The sequence below is a fragment of the Neovison vison genome, chromosome 2, assembly GCF_020171115.1.
Source record: "Neovison vison isolate M4711 chromosome 2, ASM_NN_V1, whole genome shotgun sequence".
Lineage (NCBI taxonomy): Eukaryota > Metazoa > Chordata > Mammalia > Carnivora > Mustelidae > Neogale > Neogale vison.
This window is the reverse complement of record NC_058092.1, coordinates 65,282,947-65,309,910: the sequence shown is the minus strand read 5'-3', so window position 1 is coordinate 65,309,910 and position 26,964 is coordinate 65,282,947. Positions and strand designations below refer to the sequence as shown.

General features: G+C 36.4%; 1 protein-coding gene across 5 annotated transcripts in view; it reads left to right on the top strand.

The window, feature by feature from the left end:
• ZZZ3 (zinc finger ZZ-type containing 3) overlaps nt 1-26,964 on the top strand; it is a 120,125-nt gene that overhangs the window by 76,096 nt on the left and 17,065 nt on the right. For all 5 annotated transcript variants that reach the window (XM_044238494.1, XM_044238496.1, XM_044238493.1 and 2 more), the window contains one exon: nt 24,339-24,477. In XM_044238494.1, the coding sequence (XP_044094429.1) occupies nt 24,339-24,477 (139 nt within the window). The remainder of the gene's footprint in view (nt 1-24,338; nt 24,478-26,964) is intronic.

Genomic DNA, 26,964 nt, shown 5'->3' with positions numbered 1-26,964 from the left:
TGTATTTTAAAAAAGGTGTCATGCAGTCTCTGCATTAGAGTCATCATCGCAGTGATTTAACTGCTTCTTTCGTATTTTTTAAGTTATTGTGTTCAGTCTAAGGACCCTTTGAAGTTTTTGATATGTTAAAAATGGATTGTAGAATGTGCTGAAGGAGGTCCTAGTTTCTAAATTTTTAGAAATTCAAGGTGTATTCAGTATGGAAATAAGCAGTCTGTAGGCTGTACCCTCTTTGGTATATCAGATAGCAGTAAGACTCTTGGTTTGTGTGCCTGTGTGGTCAGGAAGTGTGGCAAGAAATAGAGAAAAACAGGATGAAAGAAAGGTCTTTTGCTGGATGTCATTCTTCTATTCTAATAAATTATTTTATTTCATTTCTTCTTTTAAAAAGTCTATTCACCTCTTCTCTCTTTCTTACATTGAACATCAGCAGTAGAGATAATCCACTGTGATTGCTCATTCTCTACAAACTCATATACATACAAAAAAAAAAACTAATTCTAGGGCGCCTGGGTGGCTCAGTGGGTTAAGCCGCTGCCTTCGGCTCAGGTCATGATCTCAGAGTCCTGGGATCGAGTCCTGCATCGGGCTCTCTGCTCAGCAGGGAGCCTGCTTCCTCCTCTCTCTCTGCCTGCCTCTCTGCCTACTTGTGATCTCTCTCTCTGTCTAATAAATAAATAAAATCTTTAAAAAAAAAAAACTAATTCTACACAGCTGAGAGGCAGGATTTAAAGATAAGTGTCTTTTTTTTCTTTTTAAAGGAGTGGAAAAGGAGCGGAGAATAAGTTTTATTTCTCTTGATTCTAATAAAATTCAAGTATTTATTAAGATCTGATCATCACAAGTTCATTCAGTGGTTAGGATTTGAAAGTATAATTTCTCTAAACAAAAGTGAAAATGAGCTTCTGGTTTAAGAGAAATGTCAGTTATACTAACATTTCTCTGGAGATTGAAGAGTTACCCCTACATGTTACTATGTTAGGGATTTTGTGGTTAGTATTTTTTTTTTTTTAAGATTTTATTTGTTTATTTGACAGACAGAGATCACAAGTAGACAGAGAGGCAGGCAGAGAGAGAGAGAGAGAGGGAAGCAGGCTCCCTGCCGAGCAGAGAGCCCGATGCGGGACCCGATCCCAGGACCCTGAGATCATGACCTGAGCTGAAGGCAGTGGCTTAACCCACTGAGCCACCCAGGCGCCCCTTGTGGTTAGTATTAAAGATCAGTAAGTTAAAAGCAGCTAGATGATGTTTTAATGATTTATTGAAGGTAAAACAGGCCAACTGTAGCCAAAGAAGTGGTAAAAGAAAAGATCACAGAACACTTTAAATAGTTTATATAAGGACACACTCTGTAAATACTGATTTTCTTGGCATGGTAATTTTTCCTCTTAGCTATGAAAAGTAAATGATGTTTCTATTTTTAATATGCAAGCTAATTTTTTCTAACTAGATTGTACTTTGCCTTTGGAAGGTTTTCAATCAAATCCATGTGAGTAAAAATTCTTATAGTTTGTAGTTAAATAAAATTGTGTGTCTTTAATTTAAACAGAGATAGTTATTATCATTATTACTATTATGATTTTTATCAGAAAAAACATAGGCATAGGAATTTGTTTAAATATAAAGAGAGTGAGGGCTCATACTATCAAATACTTATTGAAATTTTTTGAGATGTTAGAAAGTTAATTCATTTACATTCATTCAAAAGCAAACAGCAAGATTAGTGATCCAGGGAATGGGTGTGGAACACAAGAGGATGTTGAGTTACCTGTTCTCACATAGTTTGCTAGAAATATTACTTCTGTACATGGTGCAGATTGTTTGCTTTCTTGATTTATGAAGATATAAAACACTTAGCTCACAAATAATTTTTAAAAATTATATTGCAGTTATACATTATCTTTGCCCTTAAGTTGTTAACAGTTAATGTTATGTTAACATTCATTTAGCTCAATTTTGAGTAGCAATTTCTTTTCTAATACTGGTAATTCCTAATGAATCCTTATTTCCTTATAGGATTGATTTTCAAATGTGGCTGCACATTGGAATCACTTAGAATGTTTGAAAAATATATGAATGCCTAGCTTTGCCCTAGAGATTCTGATTTAAATAGTCTGTGGAGCCTCATTTATCTCTCTCTGTTTTAAACCTAAGTGATTTTAATATTCAGCCAGGTTTGGAAACCTTGCAATATATAGCTTTAGAACCCATCTAAAGCATTTAATGCTGAGATCAAAAAAAAATTTTTTTTAATGATTCAGCTTAAAAGGGGAAATTTCAGGTTGGTTTTTCTATTAAAACATTTTTGTAACAAATTTATTTATTATTAGAGGAAAAACTTCTAAACTTCATATTATGTATTTTCTCTTTTTTTTCATTTTGCCTCTTTAAAGTGAGCACTCATCTTTACTTTGGAATTTAGTAAGATGTCTTCTAACATTTATTAAACATAACTCTGTTCTAAATCTACAACAATAATAAGAAATGCTTATTTTGTTTATAGGCTATTAGATGGCCCAGAATTTTAAAGGGCCAGTCCAAATAGCAGATGTGAGAAGTGGTTTTACAGAAATATGTTGTACTTTGATCATATTTTTATTAATTTGGCCATACTTTTGAAGAGAACTAATAAGGATTTGTAAATTATCAGATACAGTTTTCTTCACTCTTTGTATATATAAATTTTCAGTGAAAGCTAACAAATATATTTTGTTAAATGTTAGATAGAATTTATTCTTAAAGTAGTTTATTTTATTTTATTTTATTTTTAAAGATTTTATTTATTTATTTGACAGACAGAGATCACAAGTAGGCAGAGAGGCAGGCAGGGAGAGAGGGGGAAGCAGGCTCCCCGCCAAGCAGAGTCTGATGCGGGGCTCGATCTCAGGACCCTGAGATCATGACCTGAGCTGAAGGCAGAGGCTTAACCCACTGAGCCACCCAGGTGCCCCTCTTAAAGTAGTTTAAATCAGTTGAAACATTAAAAAAAAAAAAAACTTTCTTAAGAATTTTAAATGATCTAATCCATCTGTGGGGTGGATTTCCATCAACTGATACTTACTAATTCAGCAAGTGTCTCTTGTGCCTGCTTCATGCTAGCGGAGTGCTGGTTGCTGGAGATACATGAACAGATAGGTCACCTGCTTTAATAAAATGTGGTGTATTATATGTAACTATTGCAAGGTCATCTCTATTTTTATGTGTCCAATACACTCAGATTTATTTATTTTTCTGGAAGATTTCCTTTTGTCAAAAGAAAGAAATATGAAATGTTAGGTGTCATCTGCACTTGAAGGTCAGTGTGAAATGATGATAAACACTTACGAAATATTAATTAAGCTGGTAAGAAAAAGTGTTTGCCAAGATCATCAAAGTTCTATGTTATTGTTTGCCCCTATCCCCCACCTTCCACATTCAGAGTCTGATATTGGAAAAATGAAAGTCTCAGATATCATAAAAACTAACATTTTGGTTAAATTTGGTGTACAGTTTGAGAAAAAGATTTAAGATGTCAGATAATTTATTGGTGAGTACATTTTCATTAGTTTTGAATGTGATTCTTTAAAACTTTTCATGTTCTGAAATTTATTATAGACTTAATACTCTGACTTTATAGTGTAAATCATAACAAGGGACTAAAATGTAAATGACTGGTTCTTTTTGAGAATTTTCCATAGTTTTCATTTTATTCAGGTATTTTATAAGTGTTTTGCAACTTTAGTTTAAGGGAACTATCAGTGCTTCTTAAAATTGCATGAGTATTTCATACTTTGGGTGATTTAGAGGATTTTGTTGCCTGATAATTTTGATTTTTTTCTTTTGTTTGTTTCTAGCTTGTTAGAAATAAGACCTTAGATATGAATTTTATTTTGTTTTTTTTAGAAGTAACTCTTTGAAACTTAATGTAACTTACAAAACCATGGAAAACTTACTTGTTTAAAATGTTTCAAAGATTCCTGGGCCTACATTTAGGGGTCGTTAGAAATAGATATTATTTTTTCATTTCTAGACATAAATAGATACTATTTTTTCATTTCTATACATAGTATTTATATCTATGTTCAGAGTTCCAGATTTAACTAATTAATTTAAGTACCTTAGAGAGTAGAAAAATAATAGTAGCTAATATTAGTTAATAATAGTTAATAATAGTATCCTTTAATCATATAAAAAATAATGATTGTGTAAGACCTGCATCTAATATTGACTTATTAAGTGTTCTGAAGAGTATGTGAGAGCGCCAGGGTGGTTCAGTGGGTTGAGCCTCTGCCTTAGACTCAGGTCATGATCTCAGGGTCCTGGGATCAAGCCCTGCATTGGATTCTCTGCTCAGCAGGGAGCCTGCTTCCTCCTCTCTGTCTCTCTCTCTCTCTGCCTGCCTCTGTGCCTACTTGTGATCTGTCAAATAAATAAATAAAATCTTTAAAAAAAAAAAAAAGAGTATGTGAAACTCTCGTTGGTCACTGGAACAGTAAATTAAGACTTCCTAAGTATTTCAGTGCTAGGGTAGTTACCTTTGCTTAAAGCTGGTGCATCAGTAATAATGACCCTTTAAAATATTTTTTATTAGTCAGCAAACATGCAGTTTGGGCTCCTGTTTCTTTGCTCTGGTTTAATTCAGTTCAGCAATTATCTGTTGAGTATTCACTGTAAGCTTGGCCAAGTCTTAGACATGATATATTATAAAGGTAAGTTAGATTTGGTTTGGTCCATTTCCCCAGGAGAAACACATTTTAATCTACTACCCATTTTCTTCCCTATTTGTATTTTAGTTACATGAGTCTTGCTTTTGGTTCTTTCTACTGTTTTGCTCCCTTTCACCATTAGACTTTTTTCTTGTATCTCCAGTGTCTCAATTAATTATGAGAATATTTAAGAACCTGTTGCTTTTCCATAACATTTGAGATGTGATTGCATTGTATTTGTTCATGCCTTTCCTTTTGTTTTCCTTCCCTCGTAATTGGTGCAGAATAGAAAGGCAACTGATAATTGGAAAATAAGTACATGAAAGAATGTACAAAGTTTTTTTATTCCCTTAACAACTCTAATTTTTCCATATTTGCCTTTATCCTTGTCTTTATTTTTTTCTTGAAAGACTTATTTATTGGGGCACCTGGGTGGCTCAGTGGGTTAAGCCGCTGCCTTCGGCTCAGGTCATGATCTCAGGGTCCTGGGATCGAGTCCCGCATCGGGCTCTCTGCTCAGCAGGGAGCCTGCTTCCTCCTCTCTCTCTGCCTGCCTCTCTTCCTACTTGTGAATAAATAAATAAAATCTTAAAAAAAAAAAAAAGACTTATTTATTCTCTGCTCAGCAGGGAACCTGCTTCCTCCCCTCTCTCTGCCTGCCTCTCTGCCTACTTCTGATATCTGTCTGTCAAATAAATAAATAAAATCTTTAGAGACTTATTTATTAATTTTAGAGAAACAAGAGCAAGAGAGGGAGAGCAGGCACGTGGCAGGGGAGGGGCAGAGGAGAGAGAGTGAGATTCCCAAGCAGATTCCAAACTGAGCCCAGAGCCTGATGCAGGGCTCAGTCTCACGACCCTGAAATCACAACATGAGTCGAAACTAGGTGTTGACTGCCCAACCACCGTGCCACCAAGGTGTCCCCTTGTCTTCTTTTCTTATCTGGCTTAGATTACCTGATCTTTAAGAACATAGCTCTCTTGCCACATTTTTTCTTCCCCTCTCCCATTGTTTTTCCTTTGTTACAACTGAAAAGAAATCACATACTTCTGCATACTGGTACCACTATAAATTAATGATTTCCAGTTACAAAGTGGGGCCTCTTGGGTGGCCTGGACCTGCCATATTTCCCTAGTCAGTTTTTCTTTGTGACTATTTAAGATCTCTTTAACTCTTGCTAAGCCACCAGGCCCTCACTTTGCAGGTGATCTTGCTTTCTTGCTGCATGAGAAAATAGAAGGTAGCAGAGGAGAACTAACTCAGTCAACATCCTGCCACATAACTTATCTGCATCTGTACCCGTAGTTTGTAAGTGAGAGGGTAGCCTACTGATTATGCTCTTGGGAGTCAGAGAGGCTTAGTTGGGTTCAGATCTACCACTTGAAACTTTGACAAGTTACTTAAACTTGAGGTTTTGTTTCCTCATTTATAAAAAGAGAGTAATAATATATACAGGGGTGCTAGCAGTTGTAAAGAGCATAATATCTTATAAGTTGTAAACTTTTAATTCGAAATGATGGTGATGATGATAATAAATGATCTTTAAGTAAATGGAGGGATCTCTTTTTTTCCTGCCTGAGGCTAAGCCTTCCGCCATTGAGTTGAGCTCCATTGCCTCTTAACTTTCTTTTAGGAACTTTGCTCTATTTGTTATTACTCTTACTTTTCAGAATCAGCCTTTCCAGTAGCCCTTTCCCATCAGCATTTACATGTTTCAGCCTTTCCTGATTTAAAAATCATCTCATACTCCATATACTTTTTCAGCTATTTTTCTGTTTACTTTCTCTCCTTAACAGCTAAATTTCTTGAATAGGTTGAGTAATTTGCCAGTTTCCAGGTACCAGGAGAGACTCTGAAAAGAGAAAAGTGATAACTTTTCTTACAGAGGCCTGACTGTATTTTCAGGATTGTTGGTGAAACCTTAATGCAAAAGAAAATATCCTTTGAAATGCATTCGAAATTACATTTTGGGGCACGTGGGTGGCTCGGTTAGTTGTGTCTGCCTTTGTCTCAGTTCGTAAACCTGGGGTCCTAGGATCGAGCCCAGTGTCAGGCTCCCTGCTCCCTCTGCCCCTTCCTACCATTCATATGCTTACTCTGTCTTTCTCTGTCTCACTATCAAATAAAATCTTAAAAAAAAAATTACACTTCTGGTTAAATATACATTGAGAAAATACACAATGAAGACTTTGGAAAGGGGCAATTGTTGGAGGCTATCAGAATTCCTCTTTAATTATGAATGACAAATGTTTTATTTAAAATATTGTTTATGGTCCATTCAAGAAAAAAAATGATATTCTTTCTCTTCTGTTGCATTCTGTTTTTGAATTAGTATTTGTACTAGTAGGTGAATAGGGAGAGTTGTTAAATAGGATAATTTTATTACTATTCTGCTATTTAAAAATAAGGCAGGAAATTAAGGCTTCATTTAGGTTTTTGGTCATTTCTGAATTTTAGATATAAGCTAATTTTCCTAGTGTATACAAACTAAGCTCAATATTGCACGTAGATTAGGATATATAAATAATCATATTATGGAAAAAATTAATGGCAAGAATCTCCCAGTATTTAACCTTTCCAAGTTTTGGTTTATGCCATCTATAAATTGGTACAAATACCTGTTTCAGAGGGGTTTTGATCAATAATAAATATAATCATATGTATGAGTATAATTTATACTCTAAATATTCATAGGAAGAGTACAACGAAGATAACAATAGCTGTACAAAGTGTAAAGTTAATAGTACAAGTATTTTTTTTTTAAAGATTTTATTTATTTATCAGAGAGAGGGGGAGAGAGCGAACACAGGCAGACAGAATGGCAGGCAGAGGCAGAGGGAGAAGCAGGCTCCCTGCCGAGCAAGGAGCCCGATGTGGGACTCGATCCCAGGACGCTGGGATCATGACCTGAGCCTAAGGCAGCTACTTAACCAACTGAGCCACCCAGGTGTCCCTTAATAGTACAAGTATAATGAAATTAGAAGGTAGTAGTGTCAATACAAGAGGTAAAAAAATATTTTTATTCCACCTTGTGATTTTAAAATTTTATATAAATCCAGCTGGTACCAGATGCTTATACACCAAAACAAAAAAGAAAAAACAAACCGACAGACTTCCACCAGTTCTTTAAGTACATTGTGCTGTGAATATGTTGGTCTAATACATACTATTATGTAACTTAAAATTGTTTTATATTTATATATATATGTATATGTATATGTATGAATGAAGATGTATCATACTAAATGGAAGAAACTGTTGTCCTTAACCTTTTCTTCCCCTTCCCCCCACCCAGCCTCCTCAACAGAATGTATTTTTTAGGAGTATATTGCCATGCCAGGCATTGTGGTGTACATTTTAATGTCACTACTGTGCTGAAGCACTAAAGTTAAAAGACTAGAATTGTGCTTAGTGATTTAAGGTGGGTAACCATAAAAGGTCTGGAGGTTACATTTATTTGACAGAGATTTTATATATTTTTTAAAAGTTTTTATTTTATTTATTTATTTGACAAGAGAAAGAGATCACAAGTAGGCAGAGAGGTAGGCAGAGTGGCGGGTGGATAGGGGGAAGCAGGCCCTCCACTGAGCAGAGAGCCCGATGCGGGGCTCAATCCCAGGACCCTGAGATCATGACCTGAGCCGAAGGCAAGGCTTAACCCACTGAGCCACCCAGGCATCCTGACAGAGATTTTATATTTAAAATGCCCTAGCAGTTATTTATTTATTTATTTATTAAAAATTCTATTTTTTTATTTTATTTTTTTTAAGATTTTATTTATTTATTTGACAGAGAGAGAGAGAGAGAAAGAGAGATCACAGGTAGACAGAGAGGCAGGCAGAGAGAGGAGGAAGCAGGCTCCCTGCTGAGCAGAGAGCCCGATGTGGGGCTCGATCCCAGGACGCTGGGATCATAACCTGAGCTAAAGGCAGAGGCTTAACCCACTGAGCCACCCAGGTGCCCCAAAGATTCTGTTTTGTTAACAGAAAGAGTGGGAGAGAGAGAGAGTGCAAGCAAGGGGAGTGGCAGAGAGAGAGAGAAGCAGGCGCCCCACTGAGCAGGGAGCCTGATGTGGAGTTCGATGTCAGGACCCTGGAATCATGACCTGAGCCGAAGGCAGACACTTAACTGAGCCACGCAGGCACCCCTAGCAGTTACCACTTTAAAGCAGAATAGAGATAATATCTAGAAAGGTTTTTGAACAGGTTTTCATATTGAACAGAGATAGCAGCTGAGAATTATTTATAAACTGGTGCATTCTAGAACCATTAGAGTGATTATTCAATGTGGTAAAGTTTAACCAGGAGTAAATGACAATAAATTTGCTAACATAAATTTTTTAACGTAATTAGATAGGCTCTCTTAAATTCTTGTGTTTCAACTTATTATATACCTAAAATAAATATTTAACCCTTTTGCTATTCTAAGACAGCAGGGCAATAGTGGCTACAGGGAAGATTGTAAGATTGGTTGATTGATTTTTAAAATATATTTATTTAGGGATGTGTAGGTGGCCTAGTTGGTTAAGCGTCTGCCTTCGGCTTGGGTCATGATCCGGAGTCCTGGGTTCCAGCCCCCATTAGCCTCTGCTCAGCAGGGAGTCTGCTACTCTTTCTCCCTGTCACCCTGTTCGTGATCTCTCTCTCTCTTTCTCTGTATCTCATGGTCTCAAATAAAATCTTTCAAAATTTTTATTATTTTAGAGCGGGGAGAGGAGAGCAAGAACCTGGGGGGTGAATAGGAGCAGAGGGAGAGGGCAAGCGTCTCAAGAAGATTCTGCACTGAGCCTAGAGCCCAGTGCAGGGCTCAATCTCATGACCCTGAGATCACCACCAGAGCCAAAACCAAGAGTTGGACACTTAACTGACTGTACCAGCTGGCACCCCTACAAGATTTATTTTAATTTAATTATTTTATTTTATTTTTAAAAAATGTTTTATTTAAAGTTTTGTTTTTTAAAGTTTTTTTTAAAGGGGCGCCTGGGTGGGTTAGTCATCTAAGCATGGTTCGGGTCTTAATTTTGGTTCGGGTCATGATCTTAGGGTCGTGGAATGTAGTTTGTGGAGCCTGCTTAAGATTCTCTCCCTTTGCCCCTTTCCACCCCACCCCCACCCCGCCACCCTGACTGCTCTCTGATAGGTGCAAACTCTCTCTTTTAGAAAAAATAGTATTTTAAAGAACAGTTTTGGATTTACAGAAAAATCAAGACTATATTACAGAATTCCCTTACATACCCTACCTCTTTTCCCCTATTTCCCCTATTTTTAATATTTTTGTACGATATTAGTTATAACTAAGCAGTATTAATACATTATCATCTAAAACCAGTACTTTATTAGTTTTTACCCATTATCTTTTTTTCTGTTCTGAAATCCCATCTAGGATACCAATTATATTTAATTATCATGTCTCCTGAGGCTTCTCTTGACTGGCAGTCTCAGCCTTTCCTTGTTGATGACGTAGGCACTTTTGAGGGATACTGGTCAGGTATTAATATTCCTTTATTGGAATTTGTATGATGTTTTCCTCATGATTAGGCTGGGGTTGAAGGTGTGGGGAGGAAGAACACAGAAGTATTCATTTTTATCACATCATACTGAGGGTATGTTACTATTTCTATGATGTAGTGCCGTTGATGTTGACTTGATTACTCGGCTGAGGTTGTATTTATCAGGTTCCTCCACTGTATTCTTTTTTCCTCACCCTTTCCATACTGTATTTTGGAAAGAAGTTACTCTGTGCAGCACACACAGGATTGGGGAGTTAGGTTCTCTTTCCTTGAGGGCAGAGTGTCTACATAAATTATTTGGAATTCTGCTTGGGAGATTTTTCTTTTGTCATTCAATTATTTATGTCAGTATGGACTCAAATATTTATTTTTATACCTTGGGTTATACTTTAGTCCTATTTTATTTAGTTGCTCAAATTGTTCTGGCTTTGGCCATTGGGAACTTCTCTCTTGGCTCCTATGTCCCATCAAGGTGGTGTATTTTTGGTGTGTGTGTGTGTGTGTGTGTGTGTACTAACCTGTGTATGTACACATATCCATAAATTTTTTTAAAATTTCATTTGAGAGAGAATAAGAGAGCATAAGTAGAGGGAGAGGCAGTAGCAGGCTCCCCACTGAGCAGGGAGCCAAGCACAGAGGTCGATCCCAGGACTCTGGGATCATGAGCTAAAGGCAGACACCTAAACGACTGAGCCACCTGGGCTCCCCTCCATAAATATTTTGTATATAATCATCTGCATCTCTACTAAGCTAAACCTGAGTTCATATTTTGACTTTATCTCTAATCCCTTATATTAACCTCTGGATCATTCTAGCTCCTCCCCTTATTCATCTATAAATTCCCAGTCCAGCACTGGCCAACTTGGTCATCTATCACCATTTATTTGTTTAATTCCAATATAAGTATATAGCAGTATTAGAATTGTTAACTCTGGGAAATAACTACATCAGTTAGAATATGTGCATATGTGCATTTCCTTTTGCCTTTAGTGTTAGCAATGCCATGCATCTCCGAAGCTACCTAGGTCAGGACGTTTTCCTTTTTAACCCTCAGTGAGATTTATAATACAGTTAGATCTTCCGTCAGTTTATATTCCTTCCTAGGATGCCCTGACCTTCTAAATGATTTTTTTTAATTTGCATAATGGTTCACTTTTTTGCCTTTAAAGGTTTATGGTTTTGACAGATGCATAATGTATGCATCCAAGATTGCAGTATTATTTAGAATAATTTCATGAGTATAAAAACATCACCTTTGTGTCTGTCATGTTCAACCCACCTGTCTTCCCCTCAGCTTCTGAACTTTTTACTTCCCTTGTAGTTTTATCTTTTATAAAATGTCATATAATTGAAATCATAATATATAGCCTTTTCAAACTGAAGAAATTTAATTTTTAAATGCTCTTTTCTAGTATCCTTAGAAACTTGGTCTTGGAATGACCTTGGTTTAAGTCTCATCCAGATTTCCACCTAATATGACACCTCTACTGTAGCCTTTGAATGGTGGTCATTCGATATCTGTTTGAACTTAATACTGACAGAGAACTCACTGCTTCATGAAATCTTTGCTTTTATTGAGCCTCAGATTCTTCTCTAGAACAACTGCTCAGTGATGTGAGTTTGACTTTGAGGTAACTTGAACTATATCTCTACCTTTTTCTGTATAGCAAACTTTCATATCTTAAAGACAGTTTTAATAGGTTCTCTTGGATCATCTACAATTCTTTTAACTTTTCTGCTTTTCAGAACCCTAGCTGCTTAACAACTTTTTTTTTTTAAGATTTTATTTATTTATTTGACAGAGAAAGATCACAAGTAGGCAGAGAGGCAGGCAGAAAGAGAGAGAGGGAAGCAGGCTCCCTGCTGAGCAGAGAGCCCGATGCGGGACTTGATCCCAGGACCCTGAGATCATGACTTGAGCCGAAGGCAGAGGCTTAACTCACTGAGCACCCAGGTGCCCCTGGTTAACAACTTTTGAGTATACTTCAGTGTTAAATATGTTGTTCAGAATGTAATCTTACACATTGGCTACATTGCTTTCTTTGTGGTTTCTTTTGCCATTTTCTCAAATTTATGTTAACACATTGCAGCCATATTAGCCTTCCAAATACAAAGATTTTCTTAAATCATCATTGTTCAAAAGTTGGCAACTGCTCTCTGTTGCATTGGAGTGGTATTTCTTTATGAAGGACATGTTTTGGAATTGTCTGTGGAGTTTTTTTTTAAAAAATAGGTGCTCAAGCTCTATATCCAGGAATTCTGGAAATGGAAAGTGATGTTAGAGACTCTTTTATTTTGTAGAAGAGGAGACTGAAGGCCTGATAGGCTGATCTATTTGATCTTCTCAGAATGGGACTAGAACCCGTATTTCTTGGTCCTGTTGGATCTATAGTTCTTTCATTTAAAGATTTTTATTTTGTGTTCTTAACTTCCCCTCGTGTATTTTCTCTGGACTATCACTGTTCTTTCAATAAGTTATTTCAGTGTGTGTCACACTTAACCTGCCTTTGTGTTTTCCTGCACTGTTCTACCTGGAATATCTTAACCTTCTTTCATATTGAAATACACAAATTTTCAGTGTTTACTTGGTTTTTACTTCTATGAAATAGTGTTTGTGTCTCCCAGGAATGATCACTTTGTTTATAACATGGTTGGTCAAATTTTATGTATGTTTTCCTCTTACAGTATATTAATCATATAATTTTTGTTTATATTGGGAATTGACTAGAAATTTTATAAGCTTCTTTGTCTTTCAGTATTTAAACAACTACCAGTATACACGTGCACACTGTCTTACCTTAATTATAATGATAATGATGTAGGATTGCATGTATCCTTCCTTCAGAATGGCTGACATAGTGCTATATATACAGTGAGCATACTTGGTAAAGTGTTTGGTTTCATACAAGTTTAAGCTAGTGTTACGTGTTTTTGAGCAGCTACTTCACACTTGAACATCATAATTGAACTTGGGATTGGTTGGGGGGCTCACAATTTTCTGTGTCTCTTAAGGCAAGTTCATGCCATCTTGTACTTGTTTGGCTGCTTTGTAGTTCAACCATTTTTAAAAAAATATTTTATTTATTTATTTGACAGAGATCACAAGTAGGACAGAGAGGCAGGTAGAGGGAGAGAAGGAAGCAGGCTCCCCACTGAGCAGAGAGCCCAATGTGGGGCTCAATCCCAAGACCCTAGGATCATGACCTGAGCCGAAGGCAGAGGCTTTAACCCACTGAGCCACCCAGGCGCCCCTAACCATTTTTTTGTTTATGTGGTTGAATTTCATCTTGCCTCGTATTCTAGCTTGCTTGTTATTTTTTAATCCTGATTTTTTTCATCTAGAGTATTTGCTAACCTTCTCAACTTCATGTCATCCATAAATTTGGTAAGTATGTCTTTTATTTGTCCCTCTAAGTTTTACATATGGAAAAGGACCAAGGCTGTATGTATCTTTAGCATACCTAAAAAACTTACAAGAACATACATACCATTATAATAGTGTTCTATATACAGTCATGTAACTGCTGAGAAGTCACCTAAATAACTGCTCAGTTATTCATATATTCTTTCATGGTTTTGTTCTCATTTTTATGAGCATTTCTGTGTCTCTTGAATCTTACTGTGCTATAGAATAGTACAAGAAATAGAAAAATGGCCTTCCTCTCAAGGATTGCACAATATAAAATACAATGAGATAAGACATACTTAAAAACTAGTGGGATAGGTGCACCATAAGATTCTTGCCTTCAAGAAATACACTATTCATTGACGTACAGCCAGAACTGCCAATTTCTTCATAAACCAAAGCCATTATATTTTTACATAATTTCATTTTAGAAGTAACCACTGCAGAGTAAAGCCAGTAATATATCATGAGTAGACATTGTGAAGCAGGAGACACTTATCCTTTAGAGCTTTTTCTTTTTTAAAAATATTTTGTTTGTTTATTTGAGAGAGAGAGTGTGTGTAAGCGAGAGAGCACAAGTGGGGGTAACAGCAGAGAAGGAGAAGCAGGCTCCCCGCTAAGCAGGGCTCGATCCCAGGACCCCGGGATCATGACCTTAGCCAAAGGCAGCTGCTCAACCGACTGAGCCATCTAGGCACCCCTCCCTTAGATCTTTTTAAATAACTTTCCCCACTGAGAGCAGTTACTTGGCATACGTATTAATATGGGCAGAGCTGATAAACTCAGGTCTCAAATACAATGTTGAAGAAAACAGTGACAACGCTGTATTTAAATGTATACAATATTAAGTGAGTCCATCCCTGATCAAATAATGAGTGACCAGGATTTTTTTTTTTTGTATTTTTATTTTAATTCCAGTGTAGTTAACATTCAGTGTTGTATTAGTTTCAGGTGTACAATATAGTGATTCAACAATTCTGTACATTACTCATGCTCATCACAACAAGTGTACTCCTTAATCCCTATCACCCATTTTCATGCATCCACCCACTACCCATCTCCCTTCTGGTAACCATCAGTTTGTTTTGTATTAGAGTTATGAGTCTGTTTCTTGGATTGTCTGTCTGTCTGTCTGTCTCTCTTTTATTCCTTTGCTCATTTGTTTTGTTTCTTAAATTCCACATATGAATGGAAGCATATGGTATATGTCTTTATCTGACTTATTTCACTTAGCATTTTATAGTGAGTGACCAGAATTGAACATATGGCTTATAATCCTAGAATTTTTCACCTTGAAAAGAGCTTTTGCAACTACTTATCTGGTTTATTCTTCTCATTTTGTAGCTGAGGAGTCCAAGGCCCAAGGGTTAATGGCTTGAATAAGCTCCCATAGTTAGTTGCTGATAGAGCTGGAACTTGAACTTGGACTCCTCTGTGAATCTTAAATAAAGTTCTAAAAGTATAAATGTTCTCTCTATAACATTTTCTTCCTAGAAGGCTTTCCCATTTAAAAAAATGTGCAATATCTCTTGCATATAATACTAAAGAAATACATGCAGGTACAGAGTAACTGTGAAATAAAACAGCCTATAATTGTTTAACCACAATCCAGGTTGTGATATGCAATATGAATAGTACTCCAGAAGTCCTCCTTTGTGAATAGTCCTTAGTTACATTTCCTTACTTTTCTTAATTTCATGAAAATCCTTCTTTGCCCTTTTAAAAGGTTTTACCATTTACATGTATATCCCTAAATAAGAAAGTTTAGTTTTTGAACCACACTGCTTATACTCTCTTGTGATATATTACATTTATGATATTCATCTGTGTTGGTACACATAGATGTATGTTCATTTTCATTACTGTATAATATTCCATTGTATACCTATACCACAATTTATCTGTTTTTCTTAGGTGGACATTTGGGTTATTGCTGGTTTTGGATTATCATGACTAAGACTGTAGTAAATACATGCCACTGTATATTCAATAGTTTCTTGAGGTTACTACATACTACATATGGGATGTCTGGGTCTTGGGGTATATAAGTTTTCAGCCTTACTAGTTAATTATGAACTGAGATATACTAGTCCATTCTGAGAGGGCAGTTTACTTCCTTTTCACTCTTACTCCTAGGGTGTAGTCTGGCCCTACAATCCAGCTTTGATCTTCTGTCATTTTAAGCTATCAGAAGCACTGCTCAGCTTCCTCTTCTGGATCAATAAATTGCTCCAGGGCAAAAGTGCCCCCAGACATGTTTTAACTTTCTGGTTTTCATCTTATCATGGATCTTAATTTGGTACCATCTCATGATTCTGTTAGCTCTTTACGACTTTTAAGAGCTTTTATTTATTTATTTATTTATTTATTAAATTTCTTTTCAGTGTAACAGCGTATTCATTGTTTTTTTGCACCACACCCAGTGCTCCTGCCCTCCCTAATACCCACCACCTTGTTCCCCCAACCTCCCACCCCCCACCCCTTCAAGACCCTCAGGTTGTTTTTCAGAGTCTATAGTCTCTCATGGTTCACCTCACCTTCCAATTTCCCTCAACTCCCTTCTCCTCTCCATCTCCCCATGTCCTCCATGTTATTTATTATGCTCCACAAATAAGTGAAACCATATGATAATTGACTCTCTCTGCTTGACTTATTTCACTTAGCATAAGAGCTTTTAAGTAGTTTTTCCAGCTTATCTTTAGTGAATTTGCCTGAAATTTCTGAACGAGAAAATTTATCCCCATTGAGCTTTTAGTTTTAATTATCATATTTAAAAAATTTGAATTTGCTTCCTTTTCAAAGCACCTTAGTCAGTTTTTGTAGTTTCCTGTTCCTTGTAGCTATTTTCAAACCTGTCTTTTATTACTCTCTGTCTTGCTTTTTTGTATGCTTGGTAATTTTTAAATAGGAGCTCTTTACTTTCTTTGGAAAATTCTTTATGGGTTATTCTTGAGGCCTAAGATGAGTATGTATTTTTCCAGATAAAATTGTATTTGCTTCTGTGGGTATCTCGGTGTGGGATGGGTGTGTGTGCATTAGTCCAGAAGCCCTGCTTTAAACTTTACTCATGGCTTTGGCTGTTTAAGGCCACCCACGTAATATGATTTGGACTGTCTTGTGGTAACAGCTTTTTGTGGTTGAAATTTTTATCTGCTCCTTTTCTCAGTCCCAAAACGGCTCTTCTATGGGATGGGAGTGAAAGGTACAGAAGCCTGAAGGAAGAGCATCTCCTATTCATCTGCCTACCTCAGTGGCTTTGTCTTCTATTTTCTGGGCAGGTGAAGTACAGAAAATTGAGCCTAGACTTACATGGTCCAGTTATGCCTTCACTTAGATTTTGGCCTGTTAATAAAAAGTCTTAGTATCTTACCAGTTTTTCCACGATATTAAAATAAACAGGTACTTTTTTTTTTCTTAACTTGTCTTTAATTCAGCATTTTTAGTTATTTTCAATAAAGAATTGATCATTATACCTGGAAAGGCATATTATCAGAAGCTGAGGTATTAGTTTCTCTCTTAACACAGAATATCATAAGAGGTTTTTTGATCATCTTCTAATGACTTTCAGATTTTCACAGTAAATGAGAAATCATTTATGAATTATTGAATTTTTGCTGTTCTACACTTTCAGTGTTTGAAACCCTTCATGAAGGCAGAAATAGTATCATACAGCTTTTGTTTACTAAATAGATAATTTTAAAATACATAAGTTCTGCTGATACCAAAATAATTTCTTTCAGTCATGTATAAATTAAGCTCAGTATTTTGCTGAAAGTAGAAATGCCATACATGATTGAAATGATGGTATAAAATAATTTGAAGCATTTCCCCCCAAAATTTTATACTGGTAAATTGTGTTAGAATTTGTTATTGCTCAAAATTTTCTGATTGTTATTCCTGAGAACCAGTTCACTTTATATAGTTTTATCCTGTTGAAAATTATATCCAGCATATGTCTTGCTCTTTTTTCCTCTTAGTTCCTCCTGGTCACCAGTGCGTACATGTGTGCATTTGTACACATGTACACACATGTGAAAGCATACTAGTTAGCTTATAAGTTTTTCTATACTCCTTTCCCTTTTCTTTGTACAGTATAGTTAAATGAATATTTTTTTAAAGTTTTTCAGTATTTATTTGAGAGAGAGCACTGGGTGAGGAGAGAGAGGCAGAGGGAAAGGGGGAGAGAGACTCTCCATGCTGTGCTGAGCATGGAGCATGACATGGCGCTCCCATCTCACGACTCAGATCACGACCTGAGCCAAAGTCAAGAGTGGGATACTTAACCCACTGAGCCACCAGGCGTCCCTGAATACATTTATTTTTATGTAGCCTTCCTCTAGTTTTTTTCAGTGTTATTTAATTAAGTTCAGTGTTCATAGGATAATCAAACTATTCTTTTTTTTTTTAAATCAAACTATTCTTTATCAGCAGCAGAATGTAATGAATTGCTTCTTCATTATTTGGTTTTTATTTAGCAAATTATAAATGTTAAAAGTCTAGAAGAATAATATGATAGCCATCTGTATCCCCTTCAGCTAAATTCATCAGTTGTTAACATTTTTAAAGATTTTATTTATTTATTTATTTATTTATTTGACAGACAGAGATCACAAGTAGGCAGAGAGGCAGGCAGAGAGAGAAAGAGAGGGAAGCAGGCTCCCCGCGGAGCAGAGAGCCCGATGCGGGACTCGATCCCAGTACCCTGAGATCATGACCTGAGCCGAAGGCAGTGGCTTAACCCACTGAGCCACCCAGGCGCCTTACATTTTTAAATATTCTCTCCTTCTCTCCCTTTCCCCTCATCTTCCTTCCCATTCCATATACTTTTTTTTTCAAGCTGTGACATTTAAAAGTATATTGTAGACTCATGATCCTTTACTTGAGTATATATCTCCTAAAAAGAAGAATATTCTTCGGGGCACCTGGGTGACTTGGCCAGTTAAGTGTCTGCCTTCAGCTCAGGTCATGATCCCAGCATCCTGGGATCTAGCTCTGCATCGGGTTTCCTGCTCAGTGGGGAGCCTGCTTCTCCCTCTCCTCTTCCCACCCCCTCATGCTCTTTCTCTCTGTTTCTCTCCTGCTCTCTCTCTCTCTCTCTCTCTGTACTCTCTCTCAAATAAGTAAATTAAAAAAAAAAAAAAAGGAATATTCTCTTGTATAACCTTAGAACTTTATTATACCCCAGTGGTCCGGCATTGATAGAATAAAATGGTAGAACCCACAATCTGTATTTATATTTTTCCATCTATACCCAGAAAAATCTCCAAAATGTTTATTTTTCCCCCTACTGTGGGACCTGTTTCATGATTATATGTTATACTTGGTTGTTATGTCCCTGTATCTTTAATCTAGAGCACGGCCTAGCAGACTTTCTTAAATGGTCAGATAGTAAATATTTTTGGCTTTGGGAATCAATTGCACTTTGCAACTGCTACAGTCTGCATTATAGTTAGAAAGCAGCCATAGACATTATGTAAACAGATGAGTGTGGCTGTGTTCTTTTTTTTTTTTTTTTTTTTAAAGATTTTATTTCTTTACTTGATGGACAGAGATCACAAGTAAGCAGAGAGGTAGGCAGAGAGGCAGGCAGAGAGAGAGGAGGAAGCAGGCTCCCTGCCGAGCAGAGAGCCCAGTGTGGGGCTCGATCCCAGGACCCTGGGATCATGACCTGAGCCGAAGGCAAAGGCTTTAACCCACTGAGCCACCCAGGTGCCCCTGGCTATGTTCTAATAAAACTTTATTTATAGAGGGGGTCAGGGGCGAGCCCCATGTTGGGTTCCACACTGGTTGTGGAGCCTGCTTAAGATTCTCTTGCCCTCTCCCCCAGTTGTCTCTCTCTCTCAAAATAAGTAAATAAATATGCAAACACGTTATTTATAGAAACAGGCTAAAGGTTGTAACCCCTCTGATTTAGAATAGTTGTCTTTATTTTGTTTTTATTTTTAAATTTTTAAGTAGGCCCGGCATGGAGCCTGATGTGTGGCACCTAAACCCACATGACCCCCAAGATCAAGACCCACCAAGCCACCCAGGTGCCCCTAGGATAGTTTTGTTATGTTTTGCTTTTTAAGACTTATTTATTTATTTATAAAAGATTATATGTATTTATTTGACACAGAGAGAGAGAGAGAAGAGATCACAAGTAGGCAGAGAGGCAGGCAGAGAGAGAAGGAGGGGAAGCAGGCTCCCCGCTGAGCAGAGAGTCCTATGCCAGGCTCTATCCGAGGACCCTGAGATCATGACCTGAGCCGAAGGCAGAGGCTTAACCCACTGAGCCACTCAGGTGCCCCAAGACTTATTTATTTTCGAGAAAGAGAGCAAGAGGGAGGGGCAGAGGGAGAGACAGTGTCTTAAGCAGACTTCCTGCAGCGTGGGGCTTGATGTTGCAACCCTAAGATCGTGACCTGAGCCAAAATCAAGAGTTAACGCTTAACTGACTGGGCCACTCAAGTGCCCATATATAAATGTTTTATGTTCACATATGTGAATAAAGAATTCAAGAGGACTTGGAGATGAAGGGTAATGAATATAACTTAGATGTAGACTTGAAGAGTATTTATATTTTAGTAAAATATAATTCCATAGTACAAAAGCTAAACTTGTCTTATTTTATGTTGAAGACATGAAACAATAAAATTAATAATCCTTTGCCACAGGTAAGCCTACTATTTGTAGCAGTGGATTTAGTCTAGAAATGGATTACAAATAATTCTTTTTTTTTTTAAAAAAAGATTATTTATTTATTTATTTATTTGACAGAGAGAGAGAGAGATCACAAGTAGATAGAGAGGCAGGCAGAGAGAGACAGAGAGAGGGAAGCAGGCTCCCTGCTGAGCAGAGAGCCTGATGTGGGACTCAATCCCAGGACCCTGAGATCATGACCTGAGTAGAAGGCAGCAGCTTAACCCACTGAGCCACCCAGGCGCCCCAAATAATTCTTGATAGATTTAATACAGAGTTGTCCTCGGGGGAACGCTGTAATTATACTTGTGTTCACACAAATATATATACATTTAAAAAATCATTCTACAGATTACTTGGTTGAATGAGTAGCAAAAGTGTGAAAGTAGCAAGTTTTGCTGGAATTAAAGAGTTGCAGTATTTTTAGTGCTTGAATTTCCTTTAAATATCTATATGAACATCTGTAATGATTGGGTGCTCTACTGCATTTTTTTTTTAAAGATTTTATTTATTTATTTGACAGAGAGAGATCACAAGCAGGCAGAGAGAGAGGAGGAAGCAGGCTCCCTGCTGAGCAGAGAGCCCGATGCGGGCCTCGATCCCAGGACCCTGAGATCATGACCTGAGCCGAAGGCAGCGGCTTAACCCACTGAGCCACCCAGGCGCCCATGCTCTACTGCATTTTTTTATTGGTTTCTACTGAGACAGTGTTTTTCTTCATAATGTACCTTTATCACAATTTGATTCTGGTTTGACTCTTGATAGCCTGTAGAAGTCTGTTTCCTTTTCTATGTAGCCATGTGTTAAATAAAGAAAGAAGATGGAAACAAAGTTCTATTAGAAGTTTTAATTTTTTAAGTTAAAAATTCTCAGAGTCTTAACCATTCCTCACATCACATCTCCACAATAAATGGCTGGTGTGATCTTGACAAATTACTTAATCTGCCTTGGTTTCCTTATTTGTAAAATAGTGATAATGGTACCTATCTCGTAAGTTTATAGTAAAAGCTGTGTTATTATACTTAAGATATATAACGTCTGGCTTATAGTCTGTACATTCAGCAAATGTTTGACACTGTTGTTATTTCTTACTACATTCTTTCTCATCTACCTTGTCTCTTCATGAACCTGTCTCTCTCTCTTAAAGCAGAGCTAAATACAATAGCAGGTGTGATATGACCAGCCTAGGAAGAGTACAGTGGTTAATCCCTCCATTAATTTGGGTTAAAGTTTAAGTTTTCTTTTTTTAATTCACTGTAGAGAATTTCAAATATACGAAAAAGTAGGGTAGGATGATGTACCACACATACCCATCCTCTAACCCCAACAACAAGTCCAGTCCTATCCATTCGCTGCCATACAGTTTTCTCCTTCTCTGGTGTAGTTGTAGCTCCCCTGTTATACCTAAGTCCATGCCTGATTTGTTTTGATAGTTACCAAAGCTTTTAGGATAGTACCTTATTCTCTTAGTAAATAATTATCAAATTAATGAACAAATGAGCCTTGTCTTGGTTGATGTCTGGGTCAGTTTTTAGTAGTTTGCGTTTGGAGGTGAAGTGGATGGGTGGGTGGGATTGAAAATAGAATTGTCTGTATCATATTGTATTTTTCCTAGTTTTGTATGATTCCTTCCATTTCTGTGTAGGAATATATGTGGTAATCTTACCGGTAAAATCTCTGAGGACTCAAAAGAGTACTCAAATAATTCAAATTAGCTGGTCTGGAAGACTCAAGTTTACCACTTTCTTACAGTCTTTTTGCTTATTCTGGACTTTACAGTGTTTATGTAGGAATTTCAATTTGTTAATCATTTATCTTGATTAAAGAGAAGCAAATAGAGTTTGAAGAGTTCTGTTTTGTCATCTCTGTTGGAATAATTTAAGTACAGTAAAAATTGTTACAGTTTTTTTTCCAATTTATTTATTTTCAGGAAAACAGTATTCATTATTTTTTCACCACACCCAGTGCTCCATGCAAGCCGTGCCCTCTATAATACCCACCACCTGGTACCCCAACCTCCCACCCCCCCCGCCACTTCAAACCCCTCAGACTGTTTTTCAGAGTCCATAGTCTCTCATGGTTCACCTCCCCTTCCAATTTACCCAAATTCCCTACTCCTCTCTAATGCCCCTTGTCCTCCATGCTATTTGTTATGCTCCACAAATAAGTGAAACCGTATGATAATTGACTCTCTCTGCTTGACTTATTTCACTCAGCATAATCTCTTCCAGTCCCGTCCATGTTGCTACAAAAGTTGTTACAGTTTATTGGTTTCAGAGAGAGGCCTTTCTTCCCAGCATCAACAACTGACTATAGCACTTTTTTCAAGCCTGTGCTTATTTTTTCCGTAACTCTGTTCTTACATGTTCCTTATTGTTATTGTGCTTTCAGAAGTTTGCTGGAAGTTTAATAGACTCATAGTCATTTTCATATTAATGATACAGAAGTATGTAAATCTTGCTTAAAACAGAGATCAGTCATAAAGACACTGTGAGAAGTCTTAGGTTATTCAGCTAGTGGGGAAGGAGTTCTGGAGGTGAAGTACGGCAGTTAAGAGTATTGTAGAGAGGATAGGTTCTGGTACTTAGCTCACTACTGTCATGCTAAGATTGTGTCTCGGTGAGCCTGCCTCATGGAAACAGCCAGCACAGACAGTGTCTCTACACTCCATACACCTCACAGATGGGGGCTTCATGGAAGTGGGTTTAGACCTGAGCTCTGTAACTTACCCAGGAGTGACTTGGTATGGTTCCTGCTTTCCAGTTCTGCTCTAACTTTTAAATGAAGTGTCTCTAGCTTGAGAAGAGTCTTACCCTTTAGTGTTACTAGTTTTTACCTTAATTATTATAAACATTTCAAGAGCAAGAATAAGTATGTTTTAAGCAGGGAGCTGGCAAAGTGTCCTGATAGAGAATGCTATGGTGCAATTGTGCCGTGGCTGTGAACCTCAAAATTGCATTGTTTTACCTTGGAAAGTTCTAGTTTGCTGACTTCTGAACTTAGAAGATTCAGTATTCTTTTTGATTGCACAAGACATGTCTATTATTTGTTCATTCAGAAATAATTTATTGATATCTCTGTGCTGGGAAGTACGCTGCATACTGGATAAACAAAACTGAACTTCTTAGATGTGTTGGCCATTATGGAGTTTACAGTCTAGTTGGGAAAGGCAGTGAAATTTATTTGAAGGTGTAAAGAAAAATTGTTCTTTATCTATATGTTAAAGACTTAACCACTTACTTTGAAGTGAACTTGGAGTGACTTGTTTTGTATTCTTTTTGCAAAGTGTATTTGAACATTGAGGACTTTGGGGCAAACATATTTCTGTATGTGTATTGATATTTGTGAAAACAGACATTAGTCAGAGAGGCAGGGCAATTTGAACCAAAAGAGAGAGATAAAGAGAATTAAAGATAATGACAAATAGCAGGTTTGTGTGGGTAAAATTTTGTGTTGTGCTAAGCAGATCTTCGCAGGTAGGGAGTAAGTAAGTATTTTTAAGGCCTTTCTCTGTTAAAAATGTTCAGTACTTAAGAACTGCTTGGAAAGTAAATGTCCTGTAGAGTGGAAATATAATAGAAAAAGCAAATGAGAACTATGACACCTGAAATCATGTCTTAATTATTTGAGAGTTTGTTTAACTCTGGGCAAGAAAATGTTCCTCAGATTCCTTATTACAACAAAGTACAACAGAGAGGCTGAATTTGCAGATCCCTCCTAGTGCTAAAACCTTATAATTTTATTTTTTACTTAGCAGTTTCTTAATGACTTGTTGGAAAGTCAGGCTGCCCTCTTATTTTCTGTACTTGTTCAGGTTCAAGAGTTAAAAACTTAAGATGGGGAAATAAGGCTTTGCTTTCTCTAACTGATATTTTCTGACTAGGTACTTCGTAACTCAGGAAGACCTCATTTATTCCCAGTAATATGTTTTACTAAACTCTTTCAGGTAACTTTAAAAAGACTGTGTGGCTTAATAGTAGATCATGGCTTGAACTCAGTTTTTATTTATTGTTGTTACTAGAAAATTTTAGTGAGGTATTTTTCTTTGTCTCTGTAGTTATCAGAGACTGTTACAGACGATTGCTGTACTTGAAGCTCAGCGTTCTCAAGCAGTCCAGGACCTTGAAAGTTTAGGCAAACACCAGAAAGAAGCACTAAAAAATCCCATTGGATTTGTGGAGAAACTCCAGAAGAAGGTATATATTGAGCACTTTCTAAGATTTATTAAGATATATTTGGTAATAACTTGATTTATTTTTTTAATATGGATATACACTTTTTTTTTTTTGGATATACACTTTTTAAAATGTTTAATTTTTTTCCCTTCTACTACTAACCGTACTGCTGAAGGCAGGATATTGCCTTTCCTAAGCACCCCCCACCACCCCACAAAATATACTCTAATGAAAATAGCTGGGAGGTTTAATTGGATATTTATATTAGGAACTTGATGTTCCATTCCCTAGCCATTTTTAGGATCTTTTCCTATTACCTTTCCCGTCTCTGGTAAAAAGGAAAAGAGGGTTTTCTTTCTTTACTGACTTCAAGATTAATAAGGCAAAAAGAAAACGTACTTCAGGATTTATTCACTGCTTAAGTTTTGAGGTACTTTTGTAATTTTCCATATAGCATGATAAAAAACATTGGTGATAAAAATGAAAACTATTTTAAATGTCTTTAAGGTTGCCAAGTCCATGAGGAGGAAGTATAAATTTTACTTAATTTTGTAATGTTCTTTACTTTGGTGTAAAAATTCCTTTTTTCTTTTTTCCTTAAAACAGAACTTTTGTATTTAACAGTTAACCATTTGAAAGTGATTCATGTTTTTATAACTTTTTTGTGGGTAATGCAAATGTATATTTATACTGTAGTATGTATCTTGAATTAGGGACTCACTAATTTAATAAATTTGAGAGGCAAAATATTAATCAGCATTGTGTGAAAACATTAATACTGAGAAATTATAAAAAAGAACCTTCGTATTCATCTTAAAAAAAAAAAAGTAACTTAGTGTAGTTATTAGTTACCATTTTTTAATGAGTCACAAAAGTGGTCTACCAGGTGTTGAGGGAACAGCCCTGGGGACTTTGTTTCATTTAGTTGTATTAATTTATTATTTGCATTTTTCTAGCCATATTATTTACTTGGCAGTCATTACATTCTCTTCATGCTTCAGAACGTTGAATATCATAATGAATATGGAATTTATAAGTTGCTTTGTTAAAACTTCTGAACTTTTTTGACCCTATATACCCTCTCTATACTGTGAGTCTGCTTAGGTGTTTATTGATTCTACATTGCCATAATTAAATGTTCCTAGTACAAAAAGATACAGTACTTAGTGGTTACTTAAAATTGATTCCACTAAAATTGGTGATAATAGAAAAGTTATTATTAGTAAACAAATTTACTAACCTTGACCTTACTTTATTCATGTTCTCTGGTGGGCAAAAAAGAAGCAATTAGGCTTTTTTATACTAGATTGGTATGCAGTTGGTTATTTGTTGGTTTTCCATTTCCAGGTTTAGTTTAGAACTGAATTTCTTTCCACTTTATCTCAGAAACAGAGATGTGATATTGACCTTCTTAACAATTTTTAACCAAAATGTATGCAATTACATTAAATCCAGATACTTAGTAATTGTGAAAGACTTACATTCCTTGGAAAGAAATTTTTCTCCAGGACTTAATTTAAAAGTTTGATTTTTGCATTTTGTGTGTGTGTTGTGTGTGTGTGTGTGTTATACAGGTATTTTGACTTATGATGGGTTATGTCCTAATAAACCCGTCTTAAGTAGAAAATATCGTAAGTTAAAATGCATTTAATACACCTAATCTACTGAACATCATAGCTTATAGCTCACCATAAAGGTTCTCGGAACGCTTAACCTTAACCTCCAGTTGGGCAAAATCATCTAACACAAAGCCTGTTTTATAATAAAGTATGGAATATCTCAGGTAATTCATTGAGTACTACACTGAAAGTTTTAAAAAGGATGGTTGTATGGGTACAGAGTAGTTGTCAGCGTATAAGTTTTTTACCTTTATGATCCCATGACTAACCAGGAGCTGTGGCTCGCTGCTACTGCCCAGCAGCACGACGGAGTATTGTACTACGTATCACTACCCTGGGAAGAGATCAAAATTCAAAATTCGAAGCATGGTTTCTACTGTATGTGTCACTTTTGCACCATTGTAAAGTTGAAAAATCCTAAATTGAACCATTGTAAATTAGGTACCATATGTACTTAATTTACTTATTTCTTTAGGTTTACAGTACTAATTAAGTTGTTGACATGTGATTTGTTTGTTTAAGTGGACATTTAAAAACTCCTAATTGAAATTAAGGAAACTTTTGGTATGTATTGGTATGTAGAATGCAAGGAACATTTAAGGCTTACTCGCAGCCTTGATATTACTGTTACTATTTTAAAAGAGAGTCTTATGCAAAAGTTGAGCCAGTCTAAGCTGTGTACTTTTATGATGATGGTGATAATATAGTATATCATAAGCAAAATAAAAATTAAGAATTCTGAGGGGCGCTTGGGTGGCTCAGTGAGTTAAGCCTCTGCCTTCAGCTCAGGTCATGATCTCAGGATCCTACCATTCTGCGAGTTCTTGACAAAAAATATAAACCTATGTAACCCAGATCCCTATCTAAAGATATTTATTATAATCTGGTT